Genomic DNA, 23,146 nt, shown 5'->3' on the forward strand with positions numbered 1-23,146 from the left:
TCAGCTCAAGGATCTGGTTTTTCTTCCTGCTGCCTGTGGCTTCACAGCAGGAATTTTAAGGTTTTTACTGTAGTGTCAATATATAGAAAAATACATATAAAAATAGATTTTTATATATTTATATATATACAAAGTCTAAATATAAATATATATACATATTCTCTCAGGGAAGGGAAAATCATGCAGCATGCAATGGAGATCCAGTCCAGGGCTGAGGTTGGACCCAGCTGGGAGCCGGAGGAGCCTCCGGGAGCTGCACCGAGTCAGGCGGGGCCCTCATCCCTGCCCTCTGAGCTCCGCCGATGGTTGTTCCCGGTGTGAGTTCCCGGAGCCCCTCCCGGCTGATCCCGGTTTGTTCTTTGGTCCCGGTTTGTTCTTCCCTCCCGCTCCCGCCGCGCGCACTCCGTTTACCCGTCGCCATGGCAACGTCCCCGCCCGCAGGACCCCCTCGCGCGCCCTCATAGCTGCCCACGCAGCGCCTGACGCGCGGGCGCCGCGCGGCGGCCGAACCCGGCCCGTGCGCGGAGGCGGCCGGCGGACACCTGCAGGCGCGGGGCGGCCCTTGAGCTTCGCCGCGTCGCGGAGCACGCTGGGAATGGGAGTCCCGCGCTCGGCGGCGCTGACGGGACCGGAGCGAGACGGGGACACAGCTCCCAGCGTGCAGCGCGCCGGGGGGCGGGACGGGGCTTCGAACGCGCGATCTCTCGGGAGTTGTAGTCTGGGCAAGCGCCACCAGCGGGCGGGGATGCGCGGTGCGGACTCCACTTCCCGTCGGGCGGCGCGGCCCCATTGTGGGCACGCTCGCAGCCCATTGGCCGCCAGCCGCGGCCGGGCCCCGCTCCCCGCCCGCTGACACAAAGCGGGTCCAAGATGGCGGAGGCGGGCGCGGGGAGCCCGCACGGCGGGGACGCGGCGCCGCCGGGGCCGCCCGAGGAGCAGGAGCTGAGCCGGCGCCTCCGCCGCCTCTACCCCGCCGTCAACCAGGACGAGACGCCGCTGCCGCGCTCCTGGAGTCCCAAGGACAAGTACAACTACATCGGCCTCTCGCAGGGCAACCTGCGCGTCCACTACAAAGGTGCCGGGCTGGGGCGGCGGCGCCGGGTTCGGCCTCGGCCCGGAGCGGGGCGGCCGCTCCGCGGGGCCCGCCGGGCGCGGGCCGGGCCGGCGGCGGATCCGGCGGCCCCGGGGAAGGGGCCCCGCGGGCGGTGACCGGCGGGAGCCGGGCGGGACCGAGCTCGGCCCGGGGGCCCGACGGGGCTGCCCGGGCTCGGGGGCGGAGGCGATGGGGCCCGGGGCTCTCCCCGGCGGAGTGTGTGGCCTTATATAACGCTGTGCAGTGTCGCCCGCCCGGGCCCGGGTGTAGCCAGACCGCCTGTTTACTCTGTCATCCGGCTTAAAACCCGGCCAGGGGGCCGGATGGCCTCGACACGCCGCGTAACTGGGGCTTTGGCTGCTCGGGCTTACACCGAATAGCCGCTCACAGGCTTGGAGTGTGATGTTTTGCTTGCTCGCTGTTGGAGCTGTCCTCCCTACCCACCCAGTGGAGAACCGATTATTCCTTTTCCTCCCTGGTTAGTAAACACTGATGTCATTCCCCTCTTGTGTAATCATTTTCGTCTTCTGTTTGTGTACGTTGGTCTTCAAATTACGTCTGTGGGGAGGGGGAGAGGTGGCACTGACAGTCTTTCTCAGAAACTCCACAGTGAAAACAAAGGGAAAACTACAGAGCTGGTCGTGCAGGGATTGTCCCTGGTGGCAGTGCAGGGCTGTATGTGCTGGTTCTCTGAAAAGTGTGCTTTAAATGGCTGGCTCCGTGTAGAAGCAGGTCCCTGCCGGGCTCAGGCAGCAGGGCTTTAGATCAGGGTGTGTGAGAGGCCAAACCCCCTCAGTACTTACATTTCTGTTCTTTCTTAGGTCACGGTAAAAATCACAAAGATGCTGCCTCGGTCAGGGCCACACACCCCATCCCTGCAGCCTGTGGCATTTATTACTTTGAAGTGAAGATCGTCAGTAAAGGTAGAGATGGGTAAGTGCCTCGTTCCAGCTCAGTGGCTGGGGGGGTGTGTCTGGCAGCTCTGCTGGACTCTGACCTCCTTTTCCAGAAGGGTTCGAGGTCCTGTGGCTGCTGGGGGAGCCAGGCAGGTACAGCACGGGCAGGTTTTGTTCTCCTGGTCAATAGATGTGCGTGTGGTGGAATGCACTGGAGGCAGAGGCACTTGAACAGCTCCCTCCTGAGCTGTTTGAGATGGGCTCTGGGTATCCAGTGCAGTTCGAATTGAAATAGTTTTCCCTCTTGCTGGCAAGGTCTGGTCACTCAGATTTTTGGAATTGTGATGCCTCAGAAGTGGAGTGAAACGGAAAGGAGGAGCCTTGAACTTAATTTTGGGCTGTTAGAGAGGTGCTGTCACAGTAAAGAGCAGTCATGGCAGTACTGGGGCACTGGGGAAAGCAGTAAAGGGGGCATTTCTAGCAAGGTCTGGGTTTGTGCTGCAAGTGTAGGTGTAATTTTTACTCGTTATAAGGTGTCATCCTGTTCTGTGCGTGGATGTCCCTGACACTGTTCATTGCTAAAGGAGGAATATGGCAGGTGTAACTATCTGGAAGGAAAAGCCACACAGGAGGAGGGATTGTAATTAATTAATCCAGTCCTTCAAGTATGACACTTGAACTCTGGCCAGTTTAAGAGTTGTGGGGAAGGGCAGCAAGTGTTCCTACTTAAAACCAAATTAAAGTGATGACTTGTTCCTGTTGCATTTTTTTGCTGTCATTGTTGAACTGAGAAGTGTCCTACTTGTAAAGGATCTCAAGTTGTGCTGCATTTAGGCCTGTGATAATTACTAGGTTATCTGCAGAGGTGGATGCTGGGCTGAATTCCTTACAAATGCAGGGAAAAGACCATCTTTATTCCTTCACTCCACTGACTTGGCGTTTAACTGCTTGTCTGTGTTTGAAACCCTGCCCTTGATTAGTTTATGTAACTGCTAAAATTGAAATCATTTGCAGTGAACTTCAAGACAATTTTCCGAAGAAATCACATCACAAAAGGTCACTGAACAGCACTTAATCCTTACTGCAGTCTAGACCAATCTTGAAGGGAGATAGTGGAATTTTCTGCTTGTCTCCCAAGATCAGAGTTTTCTGTATTAGTGGTCCATTGTTGTTTTTATTGTACTCTGCAATTACAGTGACTTTCCAGAATACTTCCAAAGACACAGAGCCATGTTGTGTTCACACAGCGATCTGAACAGGAGCTGCTGACAGCTCAGATCCAAAGTCAGGGCAGTGGTGAGGCTTTGAGAGCTTCTCTTATGCCTCAGCCATTCCTGTGCCTTGTTTTTGTTTTGCTGGTAGAGACAAATCCAACTTTTACCTTGCCCATGGGGGTGCTGGGGATTTGTAGTTGTGAATTTCCATTGTTGCTGCTGCCTGGCTGTCACTTGAGAAGGTGCTTTTGTGTCTCAGCTTCAGCAGTTTGAATTGTACCTGCCAGAGGCTCTGTGTGTTGTACCAGTGAACTGAGGCAGAGATCTCTTCCTAGGAAGCTCTCTCATGTTTATTCCACCATGGTGACTTCAGTTTAAAGGAGTAAAAGTCCAGACATCTAAAGAAGGGATTGAGGGAATGAAAAGAGGTTTTCAAGCTGTGTAAGTGGCAAAGCACGTCCCTTGAAACTCCACTGGAAGCCCTTTAGCAAAGGGAGAGGAATCTCTCTGAGTTCATTTCCAGAAGGGTTATTTCAAGTGTAAAACCTCTGCTCTGGAGATGGTTGTTTGATTTCTGCTGTGTGGGGTAGTGAGATGGAGATCATGTGATGTTATTCCCTGTGTTTCTCTTGCTGGAGTTGGTGATGGCATTTCACATTTAGGTTTAAAATGCGAGTGATTTGGTTTCAAAACAAAGACTTACTCAAAAAAGACTTCGGTGCACTGAATTTCAGGAAGTGTTCTTTGAGGAATTCTGGCTGATCTTGCTCAAAGCAGTCGTCTTTCTGTGCCCACAGTTGTTAGTTCAGGGCTCTGCACTCTGCTCAGGTGCTGACATTTGCTAATAAACAGCAGCAACTAAAATTGCAGGGTAAGAAATGGGCCTGGCAGGAGATGCTGCCTGTCTGTGACACGCTGTGCCAAGAGGGTTCTTGGATTGGCATCAGGCAGTGCCAGTTTTGGGTTGCTGGTGTCACCCTGGTAGCGAAACCTGAGCTTTGGAGGCCACTGAGGTGTCAGGACCACGTTTTTATCTTCTCCCTTGTTTTTCACAGGACCAAGGGGATTTAAATCCAGTGTGCTGTGGTTCTTCTCTTTGTTTCCTCCCACCACATTGTATCCTAGCAGTGAAAACACACACCCTTGCCTCCCCCCGTTTTCCAGGCTGGGTGCTCCTGTGCTCAGTTTGCAAACCCCGGTGCCAGCACAGGGGGAGAGAGAGGGAGGGAGGGACTGCAGCACTACAGACACAGGTTGCTTCTGACTGCCACTGCTGGCAGAAAAGCTCCCTCTCTTGCATTCTCTGTCTCTCCTGCCCTTTAGTGGACCTGCCCCATAATGGTGCTTTTGCTAAAGGAGCAAACAAAATGACTTTCAAAAACTCTCTTTGCCATCACTGGACTTTTCTGCCTCAGCATCAGTAAAATCCTTTACTGGTGCATATTTCAAAGCAAGTACAGCATCCAGAAGTCCATTTGGTGCATGTAAGAAACTGAAGTTGGGTCAGTTTTTCTTAGCTTTGGATCTTCCACCGCTCATGCACTGAGATAGAAGCAGGATCCCTTGAGAGGAAAAAAGATGACTGAAACTTACTTTTCACTGAATGGTGGTCCTTCCCTATCCTGATGGGTTTAGTCTTGATTGATAAGAGGTCATGGTTATTTACTGGGTTTGATTTTTGTATGTGGGTTTTTTGGTTTGGTTTGGGTTTTTTCTGGGAGAGGGGAGGCTGCCCCTGAAAAATTGCCTTGACAAGGTTTCTGGGTAACATAGAACAAATCAGATCTGTCAGTAGATTGATCTGTTACTTCTGCTACTTTTTTCTGGGGGGGGGGGGAGATGGTTCTTATCCTTGAAAAGCAGAGGAGAATTTAGTTTGCAATCTCTAATTCCAGCCCTCCCTTCATTTCCTTGTCTGTGCTGAACACACAGGGAGTGGTTCCACAGCACTTTAGGATGATACACGTAGAGACTGTGGGATTCTGCCTTTGCATTTGTCATATGTTTCTGCTCCTTCCCTCATGCTGACAGTCTGCTACCCTGTCCTGTGGTGAGCTGGTTAAAGGAGATAACTAGTTTAAAGCTGGCCACATCAAAATAATTAGTGGTGATTTAATCTACTGATGTCACTGTCAGAAATTGCCTTTTTTTTTTTTCTCTTTAAATTGGAGACTATTTTTTAGGGTTCTGCTCCCTGACATTAATTGAAGGCAAGTCAATAAAGGGATGGGCTGAGCTGGGAGAGGGAAGGGTTGGATTGCAGCAACCCTCATTTTGTTCCAATCAAAGTGTTGTAGAGCAGTTTTGTCTTAAGGCTTGCTGGGTACTTAATTCCTGAGCCATTGTGTGCTTGTCTCCTGAGTGTTGTCAGCTGGAACAAAAGGACAAGAGGCAATGGGTCACAAGTTGAGGCAAGGGAAATGCCAGCTGGACATAAAGAATTTTCCTCATGAAAATGGTTGTGCACCAGAACAGGATACCTGGAGAGGCTTTGGCATCTCTGTCTTCAGATTTGCCTGGGGGAGCCCTCAAACTACCTGATAGAAGTTTCAGAGTTATTTATGCTTTGGGCAGAAGGATGAAGGAAGATCCCAAGGTCCCTTCCAGTCCATACCTCTCCATGATTCTGTGGATGGCTTGCTTCCAGCATTCCTTGGATGAACAGATTGGCAGGAATGTCTGTGACTCTCCTGTTCCTGAGCTGCCACAAATAACTCAGGCTTTTATCACCGTGGTGCTCACAGTTCAACCCAACCTTAGCTGTATTTGAAGCACTGAGCTCTTGTCCTCTCTCTCTCCAATACATGTTTCTGTTTGCTGGTGATTTGTCAGCACATCTCACGGCCTCTGTTTCCCCATTAGACAATCTCTCCTTGGTAAACAGGAACAGGGAGAGAGACTCATGAGGGCAGGGCAGCCAACCCACAACTTGCAGGCTGTTGTGACTCAGAAGGACGAGTCATCTATGTTGTCCTCTTTGTGCTGGGGCAAGGTGAGCTGTCTGTGGGTGACACTGTGTGTTCCTGACTGCCAGCTCAGTCTCTGGACTGGTTTTACCTCCCCAGCCACGTGCTGGGTTGTGATGGAATGTGACTGGGGAGGACAGCCTGGAGGCCAACCCTCATGGTGCACGGGTTCTGGATTCTAGCAAAAGTCACCTGTCCTGCTGCCTCCTCTCCATTCCTGAGCTGCTCCTGGGACAGACAGCCCAGCCTGTGGGTTGCCTTTGCTGTCCACAGCTGCCTTTTCTGGGAATGGTTTGGTTTGGGGCATGCTGGCATCCTGCAGCCTGACCTCTCTGGTGGTGACAGAACCACTGCCTGCCCACGGTGGCTCTGTGCAAACACAGCAAGTGTGGTCTGTGGGCAGAGGAGGTGCTGGGTGGGCCAGCCCTCTGTGCCAGGGCAGCCCAGGGCTTTCATGAGGACTCTGGGCTGTCCCAGGAAGGTTGGAAGAACCAGTCAGGCTTTTCTTCTGACCATAGTGGTTCTTTGTGTGCCAGCACTGGTGACTGTGTAATGAGCTGGATCGTGTTAGCAGCCTTTCTGCTGGATCAGTCCTGGATAAAGTGATTTCTGGGTGTTAAGTGGGGAAGAGGAGACCCAAGAAGGGCAGGAGCAGGAGGGTGGGAAAAAAAATGGGCCATAGGGAGTGTTGGTATCCATCTTCCAACACTGTTCCACAGTTGCTTTGAGCTGTGCAGGCTGTGCAGAGATGTTGGTCAGCACTGGTGTAGGTCATGGGCAGTTTTCTGGGAGAGAGGGGAAGTAGTTCTTTGAGGAGGGTGGCTGAATAGCTGATCTAGCCTAGTCCATACCATAGTTTATTTAAAATCTTCCTTTAGCTTTCCTACACAAGTGCACCATAACCCAGACTTAAAAATAGCTTATTTTCTCTCTGACTGAAAAAGAAAAATAAAGGTCAGATGTGCTGGTTGGTTCTCAGTCTGTACATTAGTAACAAGTCATCTGCCCCTCTTCCCTGCTTACATTTCTCCTTGCCAACTTTCCATTTCTCCTCAGCATATGGTGAGTGTGATTGCTCTGTGAAAAAAGCCTTTTGCTCATGTGCTCTAATGGTTTCCAGATGCTGACAGAGGGCTGTCCCTGGATTGCTCTGATGGCATTGGCTGGTTGTGCTGTGGACACCTCGGAGTGTTGTGCCTGTCAGGATATGTGAAGGGCTATTCTATGGGAACTCTGGATTTCTAGTGTCTGCACGTGCTCTGTGATCCCTTATTTGTTGCTGATAAGCCTGTAAATAATTGATTTCCTCCCCCTTTTTATTTTTTTTTTCCATCACGGTTTCCAAGAATCCAAAACCAGCACAGAGAGGGGGTTGTTCTTCTGTTTGCAGGTGTGTCTGCTTGTTTGAATTCATGCTGTTCCACAGACCTTCATTTAAACAACCCAACACGTAAATAAATCCCCCAAGTAGATTCCATAAACAGTTCCTGCCTCGTTCCTGTTTGCAAGCAGGTCTTGCCCAAGCAAGTCCTGCCTGCTCAGCTACCAACTGACTGCACCTTGGTGCTCTCAGGTGTAGAGAGACACTCATTTTCACATCAGTTGATGACATCTCATACAAGTTGTTATTTTTTTTTTTTTGTGTTGTTCTGCTAAACTCTTGGAAAAGAGAGCAGTTTTTCAGTGTAAAGCAATTGTGAGGTTGGAACATCTGATCTGCAGTTGATAAGTTCTTTCATTCCTCTTTTTTTAATCAGTGAAGTGGAAATTTTTATTTTATGGCAGTATCATGGACCATTGTAATGGTAGAATATAATTTTGTCATTAAAATAATATGTGAAGTAAGGAAATGGAATGCAAGTAGTGATGGCAATGTGTGACTTTTTCACTTGTATGACTGAAGTCTGTGATTTCCTAGATTTCACGCTGTGATAACTTCTTTTTTTTGGTTGGCTCTTTTTTTTTTTAGTTCAGCTACTTGTAAAATTTTGCACAGTAAAGAAGAAAAATTTCAGGAAGGGGTTATTTTTGCTTGGTTATTTTTTCCTCCCCCTTCCCTCTGCTATTTCTGAATATCTGTTACAGAAAAAGTAGGAATATGACAAAAGTAAACTCTAGCAAAATCAACATCTTTAGAATATGTGGAAAACATTATTCTGCTTCAGTTCTTCAAAATATGTCTGCAGTTAATAAATCGTAGAATAATGGGAACTAATTATTTATGTGTTCTAGGCTTATAGATCTGAGGAATTATCTGTTTAATAATTAAATTGTATAAGCTGGATAACTTTTATAGAGGGGAGACTTCTTTTCTTCACTTGTGAAGCTCAGGGGTGATGGACTGCTAAAGAATTTATCATCCACTGTGAAGCTTTGACTCATTTTCTTCAGCTCTGCAGCCTAATGGTGTTAATTGTGTTACATCAACTCTGCTGCCAGATTAATCTTCTGAACTGCTTTTCTAGGAATGGGGTTTACATCGTACCTGTGGTATCAGGCTGGATCTCTGTTTCCACACTACAATTTTCCTGCTTGTTTACAAGTTCTTTGTGTTGATGCTCTGCTCCACATCAGGCCTTTGTTCCTTGTTGTGGAGATGTCAGTGTGTGAAGATCTGTGAGTTCAGTGTGTGTTGCTTTCCCAGCACTCACCCAAGCTCTGACTCTCAGTCACTGCTTAAAGGGAAACTCTTCTCATTTCATCAGTACATCTGCCAAAACTTTGTGTGTTTCTTTTCCTGTAACACGTTTTCCACATAATTAAAAAAAAAAAAGAAGTTATTATGTAAATATTGCAGGTATTTCTTTCTGTAATTTCACTAATTACTAGCAGATAAATCCTCCTTTCATAAGAATTGTTAATAATCCGAGTTTAAACAGAGCAAATTAGCCTGTAAAGATGGGACAATAAGAGAAGCAGCTACCTGTTGGTGGAATGTTTCCTTCTGATTTCTGTATTGCATTTATATTGTTCCCCTTGTTTTTAAGTAGAGAAAACAGCTGCTGTTTAAAGCTGACTGTTACAATGGACTGTCCTGTAAGATTAGTCTCCAGAATGAAACTTGTTGTCTTTTTATGACTTGCCTTCTTTTGGATGCCTTTCTGTTAGATATTTGTGGTAACTTTAGTGTCTTTCTTTCCTGTTTTTTAGGCTTTGTTTATGGCAGGAAAAATGTCCTGTTGCCTAGACTGGCAGTCAAACAATCTTCAGTCCATTCAGTCATGGAAACTTGTTTAACTTCCCTGATGTATTTTCAGTGACTGAGCAGTGCATTTGGGAGTGAGGTTGGTTAATCAGCAGGACAACCTGAACAAAAATCCTACTTATTCATTTGGGTGTAACCAGAATAAATAATCAGAGAATGAGTGTCAGTAATGCTTTGTGCTGTTCCCAGACTGAAGGCACCACTGGGCACTGGCATGGTTTCTGTGAACTTTGCTGGATATCAGCTGACTTAGAGAGCAGGTCAGCTGTCAAGAGTGAAAAAACTGAAGCTGGAAAATTAAGTTGGTGGGACACCTTTGCTTCAGCTACAGTTGGTTTTGACCACGGTGTATGGCAGGGTTTGGGGTCCTGTTGGATGTGATGATGGTTGGGGTAGCAGATGGAGAAATGGGTTGTTCTGGATTCTAGTGTGATTTTAGCCTGGTGGGACTTGAATTATGCCTTTTCTTTCTTAAATGGTGCTCAGGTCAAGCCTTCATCTCTGCTCTGTATTTTCTGTCTGTCAGTGTTCCTACACACACTTTTAATCTTCAGCAGCAGCCTTTTCCCTTCCTGAAACAAGGGACAGATTTGGCCCTTCCTATTGCTGGCAGATACCACTTGAACACGATCCTAAAATTGGAAGGGAGCTGGGAATTTGATACCTCGGTCTATCAAAAATATCTTTTCATTCTTCCTCTGTAGTTTTGTCACTGTTTACTCATAAACACCCTGAAAAGATGTGTTATATTACCAGGTTGCTGCCTCCCAGTTCTGCCCTGCTCACTCACCTCCTCTTTCACAATCTTCAGCTTCTCTGCCTTCCTAAGGGCTGATGTGCAGTGAGCTCCTCATGCCTCAGGATGCTTGTAGCTGTTTTTAATGAGCTCTTACAAATTTTATTTTCTTGCCTTTTATCTACTTCTTTTCAGCCTTGCATTGTTTGTCTTTACTGACCTCTGCTTGGGGAATTGGGACTCTTTCTGGAGCCCATCAGTGCTATTTCTGAAGCACCATCACGGAACAGCACAATATCCACGAATAAAACCAGAACCCTTTCCACTCCAGAGATTATACTCCATTATGAAGTAGTTCCAAAATATTTATTGTTAGACTGAGGAATCAGAGACAGTTGGAATCCAGTATTTTATGTGCCATGGGTAATTTTTTTAAACAGATGTGACTTGTTTTTTCACTGCCTCATAAGAACGTTCCCCTTCCCCCCCCAGAACTTGGACAGTGTGGTTTCCAGTGGTGAAGTGATAGGGGTTATCATTTCTCACCACTCTTTAAACCTGGCATGAAGTCAGGACCCACCTCAGACGAGAATGATAGTTCAGAGCTTTGCATGAGAGACTGTGCAAGTCTCCAAAATGCTTCTAACTTAATAATTTAGTTTGTTTGTCTTAACTGTGTGTGTTGAAAGAGTGGGGTGCACGATAGCTGGGAGGGCAGGATTCCTCCCAGATAGGTGTGGTTATTAGAAGAAATTGCAGGATACAGGAAGCCTTTGAATCACAAACCTCTGGAAGAGTGGGACAGCCCTTGTTTAACTCCTGGCTCAGCTGGATTGCCTTGACTGAGCCATGTAATAAAATGCCAATCCCAGGAATTTCCACCGTTAATGTTAATGTGAGTTCACAACTGAGCAGGGAACGACTGCTTTACTGGAAGTCATGGCCTCCAAAACAAATCATTTAACATCTCTAGTTTAACTCTTCCAGTCTGGGCCTTGGTGCATGTGGGCATCCCTTCCAATCTCTCCTTCCAGCTGTGCTGTGCCAGGATGGTGCTGGCTCAGGAAAGAAGATTTCTGGGCTTGTGGCCATTACCCAACCATGTTAAACCACTGTATTTTTTTTCCCCTTTGCTTCCCTACCTTTCAGATGGGGTGAATTTTCTGTACCATGTAGGTAAACCTCACAGCCACTTGAAAGAAGAATGGCATGGATTGTTTTACTGTTCTGACTTGGTACCTTTCAACAGGTTAAGCAAAAGTACAAGGGGACCACACTATTGTTATTTTCCTGGCAGAACCTTAATAAATCTGCCCTGCTGATTGTCAGGATTAGCATTTGAGATGAGCACTCTCTGTAAGTTTATTAGAGAAATTCTTGTAGGTTTCTGGGTAAAGAAATGCTCCTTTTGTTGAAAGTATACTGCCCTGGTCCAGTGAGGACCATGGACTTACTGTTTTCTTCTTCCTACCCTGCCTCTATTTTGCACTCAGCAGTGCCTCCCAAGTGCTGGGTGCTTTCCAGGGAGATGTTCTTTGCTCCTGGAATTCTTAAAACTGAATAATATATAATACAGGTATACATGAGTTCTGTTTCTGTGTTCCCCTTGGTTCTACCCAATGAGTTCTTCATTCCTGCCCTGGAAAAGCCAAACAGATGCAAATGCTGGAATTTCAACATGAGGTACTTGCTGTCAAAGGGCAGGTCTGTTCTGAAGTTTTTCTGCTGGGTTCACAAGGATTTTTGTGGGTTGCTCACACAGAGTAGCTTTAGACTAGGCAAGAAAACGTTTCTTACGTTGAGTTTTTGGCAGGCTCTCTGGGTGTCATGTTTGTTCTGGAGAAATGTCTTTTGACTCAAAGAATTGCTTCTCACATGGGTGGATTCCCCTTCTGGGACAAACTGAACTCAGCCATCAGTGGCTCCTCTACTCGTGTGACTCTGTAATGCTTAGAACATCCTCTTTAACAGATCTCTGATTCAATTTAGGTCAGTCAAATATTGTCACTCCTGTGAAATAACTTTTTCATTATTTTTCAGATAATTTCTGCCCAGTGACAATATATAATTCTTCCTGAGTCAGTGCATTTGAGATCTTTTCTACCTTTAAGGGTTAAAATTTAATTTAGAAGTACAGTCATCATTTTGGCTTCCCATCTCTTTTCCAGGGAAAGTCTTTTATTGACAGAAGCGAAAAATATGTATTTTTTTTTTTTAAATACACAGATTTAAAATGCAGCCTTGAAAACATCTGCTCTGCAGAATCCACCACACAAGTTGTCTTAGGAGCCTGAAATGAATACTGTCCTGTTTAGGTATCACTGTGCTGGAGCAGCTACATGTTGGTGTTTACTGCTGAAGAACCTGGGAGCTGGGGAAAGGAACCAAAAGCTTTGTCTTTTTGAGCTTGATCTTAACCATGGTCACAGTGCTGGATGACCTAGAGGGAAAAATCCTGGCAATGCTGCTGGCTGTGTGTGGAGACACGAGGGGTTGCCACCAAGGCCCTTCATTCTTCTGCTGTGGCCAAGGAGAGCCAGGGCATGGATAAAAGAGGCAGAGCTGACGTTGTGGCTCATGGCAAGTGTGGCTGATTGAGTCAGATTTTCAAAAGCAACCAGTGTTGCCTGGGCAGGGCTGAGGTGCAGGAGAAGTCTGGAAGAATTTGGTGCTATGGTAACTGCCGAGGCTGCTGGTGAGAGGGAACAAGACTGTTCTGACTGAATCACTGGCATGTGTCTGGGTTTATTTTTGTCAGGCTGCTCTATTTGGAATTGATCTACTGATGCAGCATTTTTGAAGCTTATATTAAGTGTGGGGGCTAGTTCCAAGTATTCAGTGTTCACTGCTGAGAAGGTGGTTTTAGGAGGTCACTTTTGCCTGGCTTTTGTCAAGGTGTATATCTTTATATGCATCCATCACTACCTGTGATGGATAACGGATGCAAATGTGTCATTGCCCCAAATCCTAAAAAAAGATGTTTTTATCCTATTTGAAAGTGAGTGCTAACATCTTTGTGCATCCTTTTCTTAAGAGGCTCTTTGAATCCCTCAAAAAGGGACTCCAGTGAATGGATACACCCTAGGGAGTCTGTCCACACCTGAAACCTCCAAAAGCAGGGGTGATACAGCAGGCAGACTACTGAGATTTATGTTGAATGATATTGAATGTCATCACTGATTAATTTAAAAAAACAAACAGGCAGTCGTTAGCTCGTGATGATGCCCACAAATACTGTTTAACTGGTTTTGAATTGTTGCATACACAAAACTGGTTTGGAGCATTTGGAATTGAGGAAGTGAGAAGCTGTTCTGCTCCAAGAAGTTCAGAAAGCAGCTGGTGCTTTTGGGAGTGGGGGAGTTGAACATGAGTTGTTTTTTTTTCTCCTCCCAGTTTTCAAGAGAGTGATTTTTAGTCTGAGGCTTTGTAGATCTCAAAGCTCCATTTCATCCATTACTTCTGATACATAAATTTATAGTGGTTGGGAAAAGCAAAGTAACACCTTCTAAAACAATAACCAGCAGCCAAGTCTGTGACAATTTGTGGATATAAACTGTGGGTTGTAGAGTTGAAACCCAGCACAGTGAGAGTCTTTATTTTAGGTTCTCTGCAAATTCTGTGTACAGTTCTATAGCCATTGTGTTCTTATTTTAAAGTTCATCTTGAGCTTTAAATGGGAACATGAGTTGAAAAGAAAAAAATTGTGAACCAGGAAGGCTTGTGGCCATGTTCTTTTTTTTTTTCTTTTTTTTTTTTAGTGACACACTTCCATGGTGTTGTGTATCTAGGTTAAAGTGTAATCTTAAATTTAGAATTTGTCGAGTTGTAGTACTTGCTTTTTATAAAAATACAAGCTTCCAACCCTACTTTAAAGCTGTGTTGTCTCAAAATGGAAAGATACTATTTATGAGTTTTGCCCTTGGTTATGTGTGTGGGATTTCCTGCTGTACACAAAAGAGGGAGGATGAATCTGCATAGAAAATAATGAAGTTAAGCAGGATTAGCTGAAGTGGGAGGTGAACTGTTTTATCTGAGTTCGCCTATTAGGTTATTTCCTCTAATTTCCAATAGTTTCCTTGGCATTGCCACCCTTCTGGGACAACACAGTGCAGTACTCTGGTGTTGTTGCACCAGGCTTAGATGGTGCCTTTATATTCAGGCAGTTGGTACTTTGAATCACAGCTCTCCTGAGGCTTGGACAGTTGGAAGAGCTGGCACTTTTCACTGCTCTCTGAAGCATTGTAGAACTTGAATTCAGTTCTAGCTGTGGACTGGGATCCTGACTGCTCCCACATGTAACTGGAAATAAAACATGGCAAAACTCACCATGTAGTAAGGAAAACTCTGTGGCAGCAGAAGGTTCCAGACTCTGTAGGAATAAGGAAGTTGAATGCCAGCAAGAACTCTCTCTTATCTGCCAGTGTGCTGAGAATGTGGCCAGGAAGAGCTGGAACACTCCCTGCAGAAACAGGGAGCAATCTTCCATATTGTGCCTGGAAGGCTGGAAACATATCCCCAAAATTGAGTTTATTATAGATGTATGACACATGACTGTGTGAGGCTCAGTTTTTAGATGCCATAAATGACTGCTTTGGAGAGGCTCTCATGAGTCAGGGAGCTCATGAGAAAGGATGTAACTTCTGACTCCTGCTCCGAGCAGTGCAAAAAATGTTTACAAGAAATGTGTGTTTAGAAGTTGCTCCACAGCACTGAATGTAATCACTCATGTTTGGTGTCCTCTGAGGAGTGCTGTAAAAGCCCCCAGACCCTACCACTTCAGTGTTCATTCAAAAAACCCACTACCCAACAACAAAAAAGCTAGAAAACAAACTTTATAAATTGAAATAAGCTTGTTTAAGAATAGTTAATAAAACCAAATGCTTTGAGAGGGTGTGGAGACCATTTAAGACAATGTATTGTAGGATCAGAGGAAAGTGTGTGAACTATTGGAGAGACTCAGAATGAGCTGACAGTTGACATAATTAGACATGGGGGTGAGGGGTGAGAGGTGATAGGGATACACAATCCAAAAGTTGAAATTTTATTTGATGAGAAAAAATGGAAAGAATGAACTTTTAAGCTTGAAAAAACCAATAAGGTTGACCGGAATGAGTTGAGGGACATCTGGCTGAAGGTCTAAAATGTTAAAGGAATGCTTTTCCCTCCCAAAACATCAGGGATGGGGGAAGCAAGTGGGGAGTCTTGTCAAAAGAAGAGATAACAAGGAGAGCTTTTTATGAAGGGCTCTGGAAAGGTAGGAGTGTTTAGAGGCTCACAGATGCCAGTCTTTTACTTTTAAAGGATTATCCTTCTCAAGTGAGAGTTAATACAGCAATAGTGTCATTTGTCAACAAAACACACGCCAGTCTTTGTTTTTGAATGATCATCTGGCTCCTATTGAAGGATTAATTCAACAACAGTCTTATTTATCCCTAAAGCACAGGAACAAATCATTGGGGTTATCTGCTCTTCATTCAAGAGTTCTAAAGAATGAAATAGCTGAGCTGTTGACTGTGGAGTGTGATGTTTAAAAAGTCTTGATTACGGAGATGTGTGTGTATATTTTTTTTTTCCAAAGGATTCAAAGGAATGAGACCACACACTACTTACTCTGAAGTCTCTTCCATCCTTGAGATCAGGGTTGTGCTGTAGATCAGAAACCAGCCTTTCCTGGATGATCTCACCTCCTTGACCACCAGGAGGAAGGCTGGGTTCAAGCTGGTGTGATCAGACAGGACTCGTGGTGTACGTGTGGTCGATACCCTGCCAGGAGTTTGCTGCCTGTTTGCTCTCTCTGTTGGTCTGAGGAGGAAGGGTCTGGATCCTTGGGGAGCTGGAGCACTTCAGAAGTAGAGCACGTTTTTAAAAGTAGGGATTGACTTATTTTAAGGCGCTGTAAAATTGGGTTTCAGGGATTTGGAATCCAGAAGGTCGCCCTGCCAAGATGTGGAGGGTACAAGAAAGACAAAGTTGGCCATGTTTGTGAAGATGGTCTCCTCTCCCAGGTGACAGAGTGACAGGACAAGAGGAAACAGCCAGAAGTTGTGCCAGGGGAGGTTTAGGTTGGATATTAGGAGTAATTTCTTCATGGAAAGGGTTGTCAAGCACTGGTACAGGCTGCTCAGGGAAGGGTGGAGTCACCATCCCTGGAGGGATTTAAAAGACATGTAACTGTGCACTTGGGGACGTGGGTTAGTGGTGGGACTGGCAGTCTTTGGTCCATGGTTGGACTAGATGATCTTAAAGGTATTTTCTCACCAAAAAAAATTCTATTTTGTGCTATTAGAGAGATCATAGGCTAAGATTTGATAACCTGGTAGGTCTCTAAGGATTAAAATTTCTGTGTAAACAAGAAAAAAAATCAGTTATTACCATTTCCATGTGATGGTGACAGTGACTGAGGTGGGGAAGTGAAGGGCAGGGAACAGTTTCTGGAAGGGACTTGAACCACACAACTTGAAGAAATGTAACTTTGGGGTCGAATTCTGAAATAATATTTTCAGATGTGATTAATGTCTTATGGAGCAAATGGCTGAGGAAGCCACTGGAAGAAAACTGATACAGTGGAAGAACAGCAGGACACTGGCTGCAACTTGTTGGGATTTATACCTTTATGTGAACAAGAGCCCAACAGTGACTGTTCATTTAAAAGCTCAGTAACCTGAAAATATGGAAGTGTATTGAAAACAAACTGAGCAGGGCAGCTGTGCTTCCAGGGGATATTAAAAGAATTACAGAGCCATGCAAATTAACAGAAACAGAAGAAACAAAATGGGTGTGTGCAGTGAGGAAGAGGAGACTTTGTGAAGGCTGGCTGGGCCTTACTGCCCTGCTGGATGGGTGTGACGTGATTGTCATGGGGGCAGAATAAACAATCCAAACTTGACACAAAAAAATGTTCTCTGAGCTGCCTCTTGGAGTGCAGGGACAAGTTGTGTCCCAGTTCCGTGGAAAAATCAGCTCAGTTCTCATCTGCAGTAACATATAAATGTAATAAAGGAGGAGGGGGAGGGATAGAAACCAAAATGCACAACACTGTTATAGTGTTGTCTGTAATAATCACCATGAGTTGGTGTTGTGAGTGATGCTGGTGCTTCTGGTTACCCCCTGCTTCTCAAGGAAGTTACAGAACTGGAGGGTAGCAGGAGCATTAAGAGGCAGAGATGAGCTGCCATGAAAGCAGCTGAGTAGTCTGAGATTAGTTAACCTTGAGAAGAGACCTTCAGGGAGAGGGGTATGAATGAGGACTTGAAAATCCTGGAGAAATTGGACAGGGAAATGCTTTTCCTCTCTCTTCTAATTCTAAAAATGCAAGTACCAAGCAAAACTAGCTTGGGCAGGAATCGACTGGTGGGAGCTGCAGGAAGTTGCCTTTTTAAAGAGCTTACAGAGGTTCAGAAAGTGGCCAGATTAGGATGAAAATCTGACATGGTGTGAAATACAGAAAGACCACCTTTTGCTTAGAAAATTGTGTAAAATATATGCTGAACAATGAAAGAGTGTTCTTGGAAAGTACAACTGTTTGCTCTCTCCTGTGCATCCACTACCAGCTATTCCTGGACACAGTTCAACAGACTGGACAGGCATCTGTTCTCATATATCTGCCCTTATGTATTTGTTTACTCTCATGTAATATATCACCTGTATAAATAGTTTTTTTCCTGATATATGGGTAAAAACCCCTCACAAATACCAAGCCAGAAATTAAGTTGCTGACTCTTTCACAGTCCTTCTCCTACCAATTAAGAGCTAAAGAGTAGCTGTAGTCAGAAAGCACTGACATTGTATCTTGGATTCAATAAAGACTTGAGTAATGGAAAATCTTTAATGATTTTACCATTCTTAAATAATTTGTGTGTGGGTTGGGTTTATTTTACTGCTGTAATTCTGCTGCAGGAAATCTTGTGTTTTGGCCATTTGGTGCTTGACTGATATTTTGTTTGGTTTTTTTCAAGGTACATGGGAATAGGACTTTCTGCTCAAGGGGTCAACATGAACAGGCTTCCTGGTAAGTCACTGTTAAGGTTTGTTTTGGCTCCCAGCCTGTGTTAAATGTTCATTTGACATAAAGATTTTAATTTATATCTGTGAAGTAGTGCATGTGTGTTTCTATTAATAAAATGACAGGACTATAATTGTCTTATGTCTGGAAGTTTCCAATTATTGAGCATTATCCTAAACTGAGTTACTGGTATTGTCAATGCAGCCATGATGATTTTAACAGATAATAGAAATTAATACTAAACTAATGAGTAATGAGTAAGATGAGAAGCTTTCAGACAAGCAGGCTCTTCTTTGCATCTGAAGGTAACTAGGAAAATAATTTTGCATTTAGTCTGTATATTCCACTTGACAAATTTAGAGGAAAGAATCTGAAAATGACAGGAAAATTGGCCCGTTGTATTGTCTCTCTTCTTTCCCTCTTCCCACTGAAAAACTACAAAAATGTGATAGAGTGGTATTTCCAGTTAATACTGTTGCTCTTTTGTTTGAAATGTGTGTTTTTAGGTTAGCCTCTAAGTTGGTTAAGTAGCTTCTTTTAAAAATAAGTCATTGGTAATCTTTCTTTAACAATATCCAATTTATTGTGTAGAAATGTTAATTTCTAGATATGTATTGACTGTAGCAGGAATTCTTTCCACTGTGTTTGAAACTGAAAGTTTGTGTTTGGTAGAAAGTATAAATGTTCTTGGAATGCCAGAAAGAATGACAACTGGTTCCCAGTGGTGGGGGCCTTTTTTTTTGGCCTTGGGTGTTACTTCTTGTGGAGTTGTTTTAAAGCTGAAATCTGTGTCCAACCCTTGTTATGCATCTTGGTATCCCCAAAGGAGAATGTTTTGTGAATGTCCTAACAAAAGGCAGATATAACTATCTTGGGGAAAATGGTTTCAGTGGCACCCATGCTTTAAAGAATTTGTATCTTGTTGCAAACTGTGTTTGTTAATAATTGTTGTGACAACTGCAGTGTGTACACATCAGAGGGAGAATTGAGGTCACAGGGCTTTGTCCACTTGGAACTAGACCAGGGAAGGAGGAAGGCAGGACACTGCCAGTTTCCTCAAGTGAGAGTTGGTTGCAAAGAGGTAGGAAATATCAGATTTAGAAGCCTCTTTTCAGTCCTACTCTCTCTGCACTTCCTCTCTCCCTGATCCTCCTGATCCAGGTGGATTGTGTGCCATGCACAGGACTAAGTATGAGTCCCATCATCCCTTCCCATGGTTGAGGTGCTTGGCTGCTTGGAAAAGGGGTGGTTTGGCCATTAAGGGACCATGTTCTGTTCCAGAAATGGCTCTCTGGTATGAGTAATGGAAGGATGGGTGGGGTTGTCTTGTAGACTTGGCCTGCAGGTGGCTGGTTGGATTGTGCTTGACCTGGGATTGTCCTGGGGTTGTAACACATACACGTAAAACTCAGTTAAACACTAACCTGAGATGGTGTGTACTGAGGGTCTGTGGTGTGCTGTCCTGGAATTGAACAGCCAATGTAATTTCTTCTTTTGTTTTTCCTTAAAAATTAACCAAACTACTTCTGATAAATGGCTTTAAAGCCCGGGAGTTACATGGGCAGTGTTTTGTGGCCAGTTTGAGTCAAAGTGCCTGTACACTACTATTATTTCTAGAGTGCATGTGGCAAACGTGGAATTCTTTTCTCTCAGTGAAATAAAGCATAAAGTGAACTTGAAACTTGAGATAGTGCTTATTTAGCAATGAATTGTACAAATGTGATCCTATGAACCTGTTGTTTGTTTGATCACATGCAGATTATGCTGCCAAGAGTCATAGTTAGGTCTATCTCCCATCAGCTGTGTAAAATTAACTGCATGGCTCTGTATTACAGCTTAGTAATTATCTTCCTGGCTTTTGGAGAATGAGTCTAATTTTTTTATTTTATTTTTTTTAGTATATTGTTCAAGTAACTGAAGTGAGAAACACATTTCCAGGGTTAACTGTTATCAGGTCCTTCACAGAACAGAGTAAGTGAGAGCTCACAAAGACGTGACAGACTTTGGAGTCTTGACTTGGCTTCGTGTCAAAGTGTAATTTTAACTTTCTGTGACCTGAAATCCTGCGAGGTTTGTCTCCTTAGACCCTTTCTAAGTCACTGTAACAGATTGATTTTCTCTCAGTGTGCTGCCAGGGCAGTATGTAACCACTACAGGTAGTGGCTTGGGAGCCCAAAGGCTGGTACAGGAGCCAAAGTTGGTCCCTTTCTTGTTCCCACTTTCAGTGGCACCCTGGTAGTCCTAATTCAAAGAACAATCTTGCTGTTGGGTTCTGTCTTAAACTCCTTTTGCCTCCCCTGAGGACAAACACTTTGGCCATATCCAGTTCCAAGTCAGGTCATTTGTGCTTTGTGCCAAATTTATTTTGGCTTCAGGCCAGCTGGGTGCTGGTGGGGGTAGTGCTGAGCTTTCTCTGAAGGTTCAAGTGTGAGCATTCCCTTAAACTGTTCCCCTCTGTGTTGGGAATAGAGACTGCTTTTAGTTGGAGAGTTCCCTGTCCATGTTTGACTCAAGGTTTCTGTGGGCTGTGCTCTGAAATTCAACCAGCAGGTCTGAAATGATTGTGGAATTTTTATGGTGACTTTTGTGAGCCTGACATATCTTGATGATTTTGAAGAAAAAAACCACTTACTAATAAACATTCCACATTAAACTAGTGGCTTTTATTGAAATGTCTGCTCATTTCTTTCCCCAGATTACAACTTTTTTCTCAGGTACTCAGCATTTTGGCATTTGAGGGTGAATTACATGTTGCAGCTGAACTGATCTAACTCAGTGTCACCAAAGGAGAGAAACCTGACCCTTCCCTCCCCCCTACCCCATCTGCACAGTCCCTCTTCCCTGGTGCAAGCCTTGGGCTCTGGCATTTGTCCCTTCCTTGACCAGAGGGAGCTTTCAGGCCACACAGGAGCCTGCCTGCTCTTCTTCTGTGTTGAGATTGTGATGAGGTGGTTCCTTTACCTTTGCATCCTGCATTCTAACATCTCAAGGTCCTTTTTTTAAATAATTATTATTTTTATTTATTTATTTATTTAGCCCTCAGTCCAGTAAGTGTTTCTGAGCCCAGCTGAAAATGTGTTGGTGGTTTGGTACAGGTTTCACCTCACCTTCATGAAACAGAGAAGTGTCCTGTCTTTAATAGGAATGGGATGTGCACGCTGGAGATGATTCTCCCCTGCCTGTGATGTTATGCATTGGTTCAAGTCCTTCATGCTGTTGAGAAATAACATTTAATTTGTTCAAGTTCTTTGAGGGTAACCCAGCAGGAACATACAGCCAGGCAGAAAGGGAAGGAGGGATGATTCCCTACCGTAGCAGCAAAGTCTTAATTCAGCCTGAGATGTTGTGAAACCACACCCTTAGGCATACCCTGCTTCAGTTTCTTAAACAGCTTCGATAGGATCTGACCAATGACTTCGGGAGACTTTAAACACCCTCTGGTTAATAACTGACTTGCCCTGCTGTGCAGCTTTGCACTTGCTGAAGGGAGTGCCAGCTTTCACTCACCACTCTTTGGTTTTCAGAAACCTTGATTGTTGTTTCAGCTTACTTTTCAAACAAAAAGGTACTGTTTGGCTTAATCACTGTCTACCTGCTTCAAACTCTCTCTTAAAAGAACAAGCCTTCAAACTCAAGAATGTTTTATAGACTTGAATTAGTGTGCAGCCAGATAAACCAGGAGAATTTGGTGTAGAGAAACCTGCTCCCTGCTGGGGTTTGGCTGCTGGGACTGCAGTGCCTTAAGCCAGATCAGCAAAACCAGAAGTGGTTTGTCCAGCTGTCCTGAGTGTCTGTTCAGCAAAGAGTCCTTGTGAGTGACCTTCTTCTGTAGACAAAATGCAAATGAGTCCTGGGAATTAAGACTTCCCCATGTGCCCCTCCTCTGTGAAAGCCATCCCTCCTCCTCCATAAACCACCACGTGGGTCTGGGTTTTCCATTTCAGTTTTGTTTGGAGATCCCTTCCTTTCCTTTGTATTCTTCTCGTGTCCATAGGTTTCTGTTGACATTTGTAGGTAGGACTTTATTTCTTCTCAGCTTATCTTGCATGCTATCAGAGGACATACAAGTAGGGGAGGCTATTGAGGACTCTCTCTTCTTGTTCCTTCCTTTGGGAGAAAAAAAGTTACTTGTTTCTTCCTTAGGGTTTTTCAGGCAGGTGTGCTCCTCTCTGGGAGCAACCAGAGAAGGAAGGCTGGACAGATGTTGTATCATAGAATCATAGAATATCCCAAGTTGGAAGGGACCCACAAGGATCATTGAGTCCAGTTTCTGGCCCTGCACAAATAAAATTCTCATGGGAAGATATTATTCCTCATCAGAGTTGGGGATGGGTTTCTGCAGAGGCTCTGTCCTCAGATTTTCAAACTTCAGTTGGGCAAGGCTCTTGGCAGCCTGGTCTAACTCTGAAGTTAAACCTGCCACAAATGGGAAGTTTGGCTAAATACCTCCAGATGTTCTTTCTAACCAGTTTTGGTTTGGGTTTGGTGTGGTTTTTTTTTCCTTTTGTTTCCTGTGATTGCCAGGGAATCTCTATTTCAAATACATTTAAAGAAGTTTTCTGGGTTGTCACTTTCTGTGACTCCACTGACAAATGAAGGACCTATGCTAAAGGACTTAGTCCCAGTGGTAAATGTAATAATTACAGAAGATGAGACTTCACCAAATCATCTGATCTGAAGTGAATTCAATTCTGCATCAGTCCTGCCTGACAGGTGTGTGTCTAAACCAGTCTTTCATTATTTTTCTGGCAACTTCTTCCAACACTGTCCTTGTATTGGAAACTTTTCCTCATGACTAAGCTGAATATCCCATGTAGTGTAAGGCCATTACTCTTGGATCACGTGGAGGTGGAGAATAATTAATTTCTTTCCTCCTTGTAGCTGTGTACATGAAAACCTCTATCACTGCTTTGTGGTCTTCTCTCCCCATCAAACATCCCTGACTCTTCACCCTGTCTGTGTTAGTCATGTTTTCTTGATTTGTGGCAACTTCTGTAGAGCTTTTCCAAACATTTAACCCCTGAATGCATCACA

General features: G+C 44.7%; 1 protein-coding gene across 4 annotated transcripts in view; it reads left to right on the forward strand.

Annotated features, from left to right (window-relative positions):
* The first annotated feature begins 832 nt into the window (after positions 1-832).
* Positions 833-23,146, forward strand: part of RANBP10 (RAN binding protein 10) — a 59,326-nt gene continuing 37,012 nt past the window's right edge. The window contains exons 1-3 of one of the 4 annotated variants that reach the window (XM_051801900.1): positions 833-1,075; positions 1,915-2,026; positions 18,066-18,118. In XM_051801900.1, the coding sequence (XP_051657860.1) occupies positions 871-1,075; positions 1,915-2,026; positions 18,066-18,118 (370 nt within the window). In that variant the 5' untranslated portion in view covers positions 833-870. Of the gene's footprint in view, positions 1,076-1,297; positions 1,572-1,914; positions 2,027-18,065; positions 18,119-23,146 lie in introns of those variants that run through there. The other 3 variants (XM_051801899.1, XM_051801901.1, XM_051801902.1) reach the window with 3 other exon arrangements.

Source organism: Manacus candei, unplaced genomic scaffold (genome assembly GCF_025592945.1).
Source record: "Manacus candei isolate 608988 ecotype Guabito, Panama unplaced genomic scaffold, ASM2559294v1 h1tg000053l, whole genome shotgun sequence".
NCBI lineage: Eukaryota > Metazoa > Chordata > Aves > Passeriformes > Pipridae > Manacus > Manacus candei.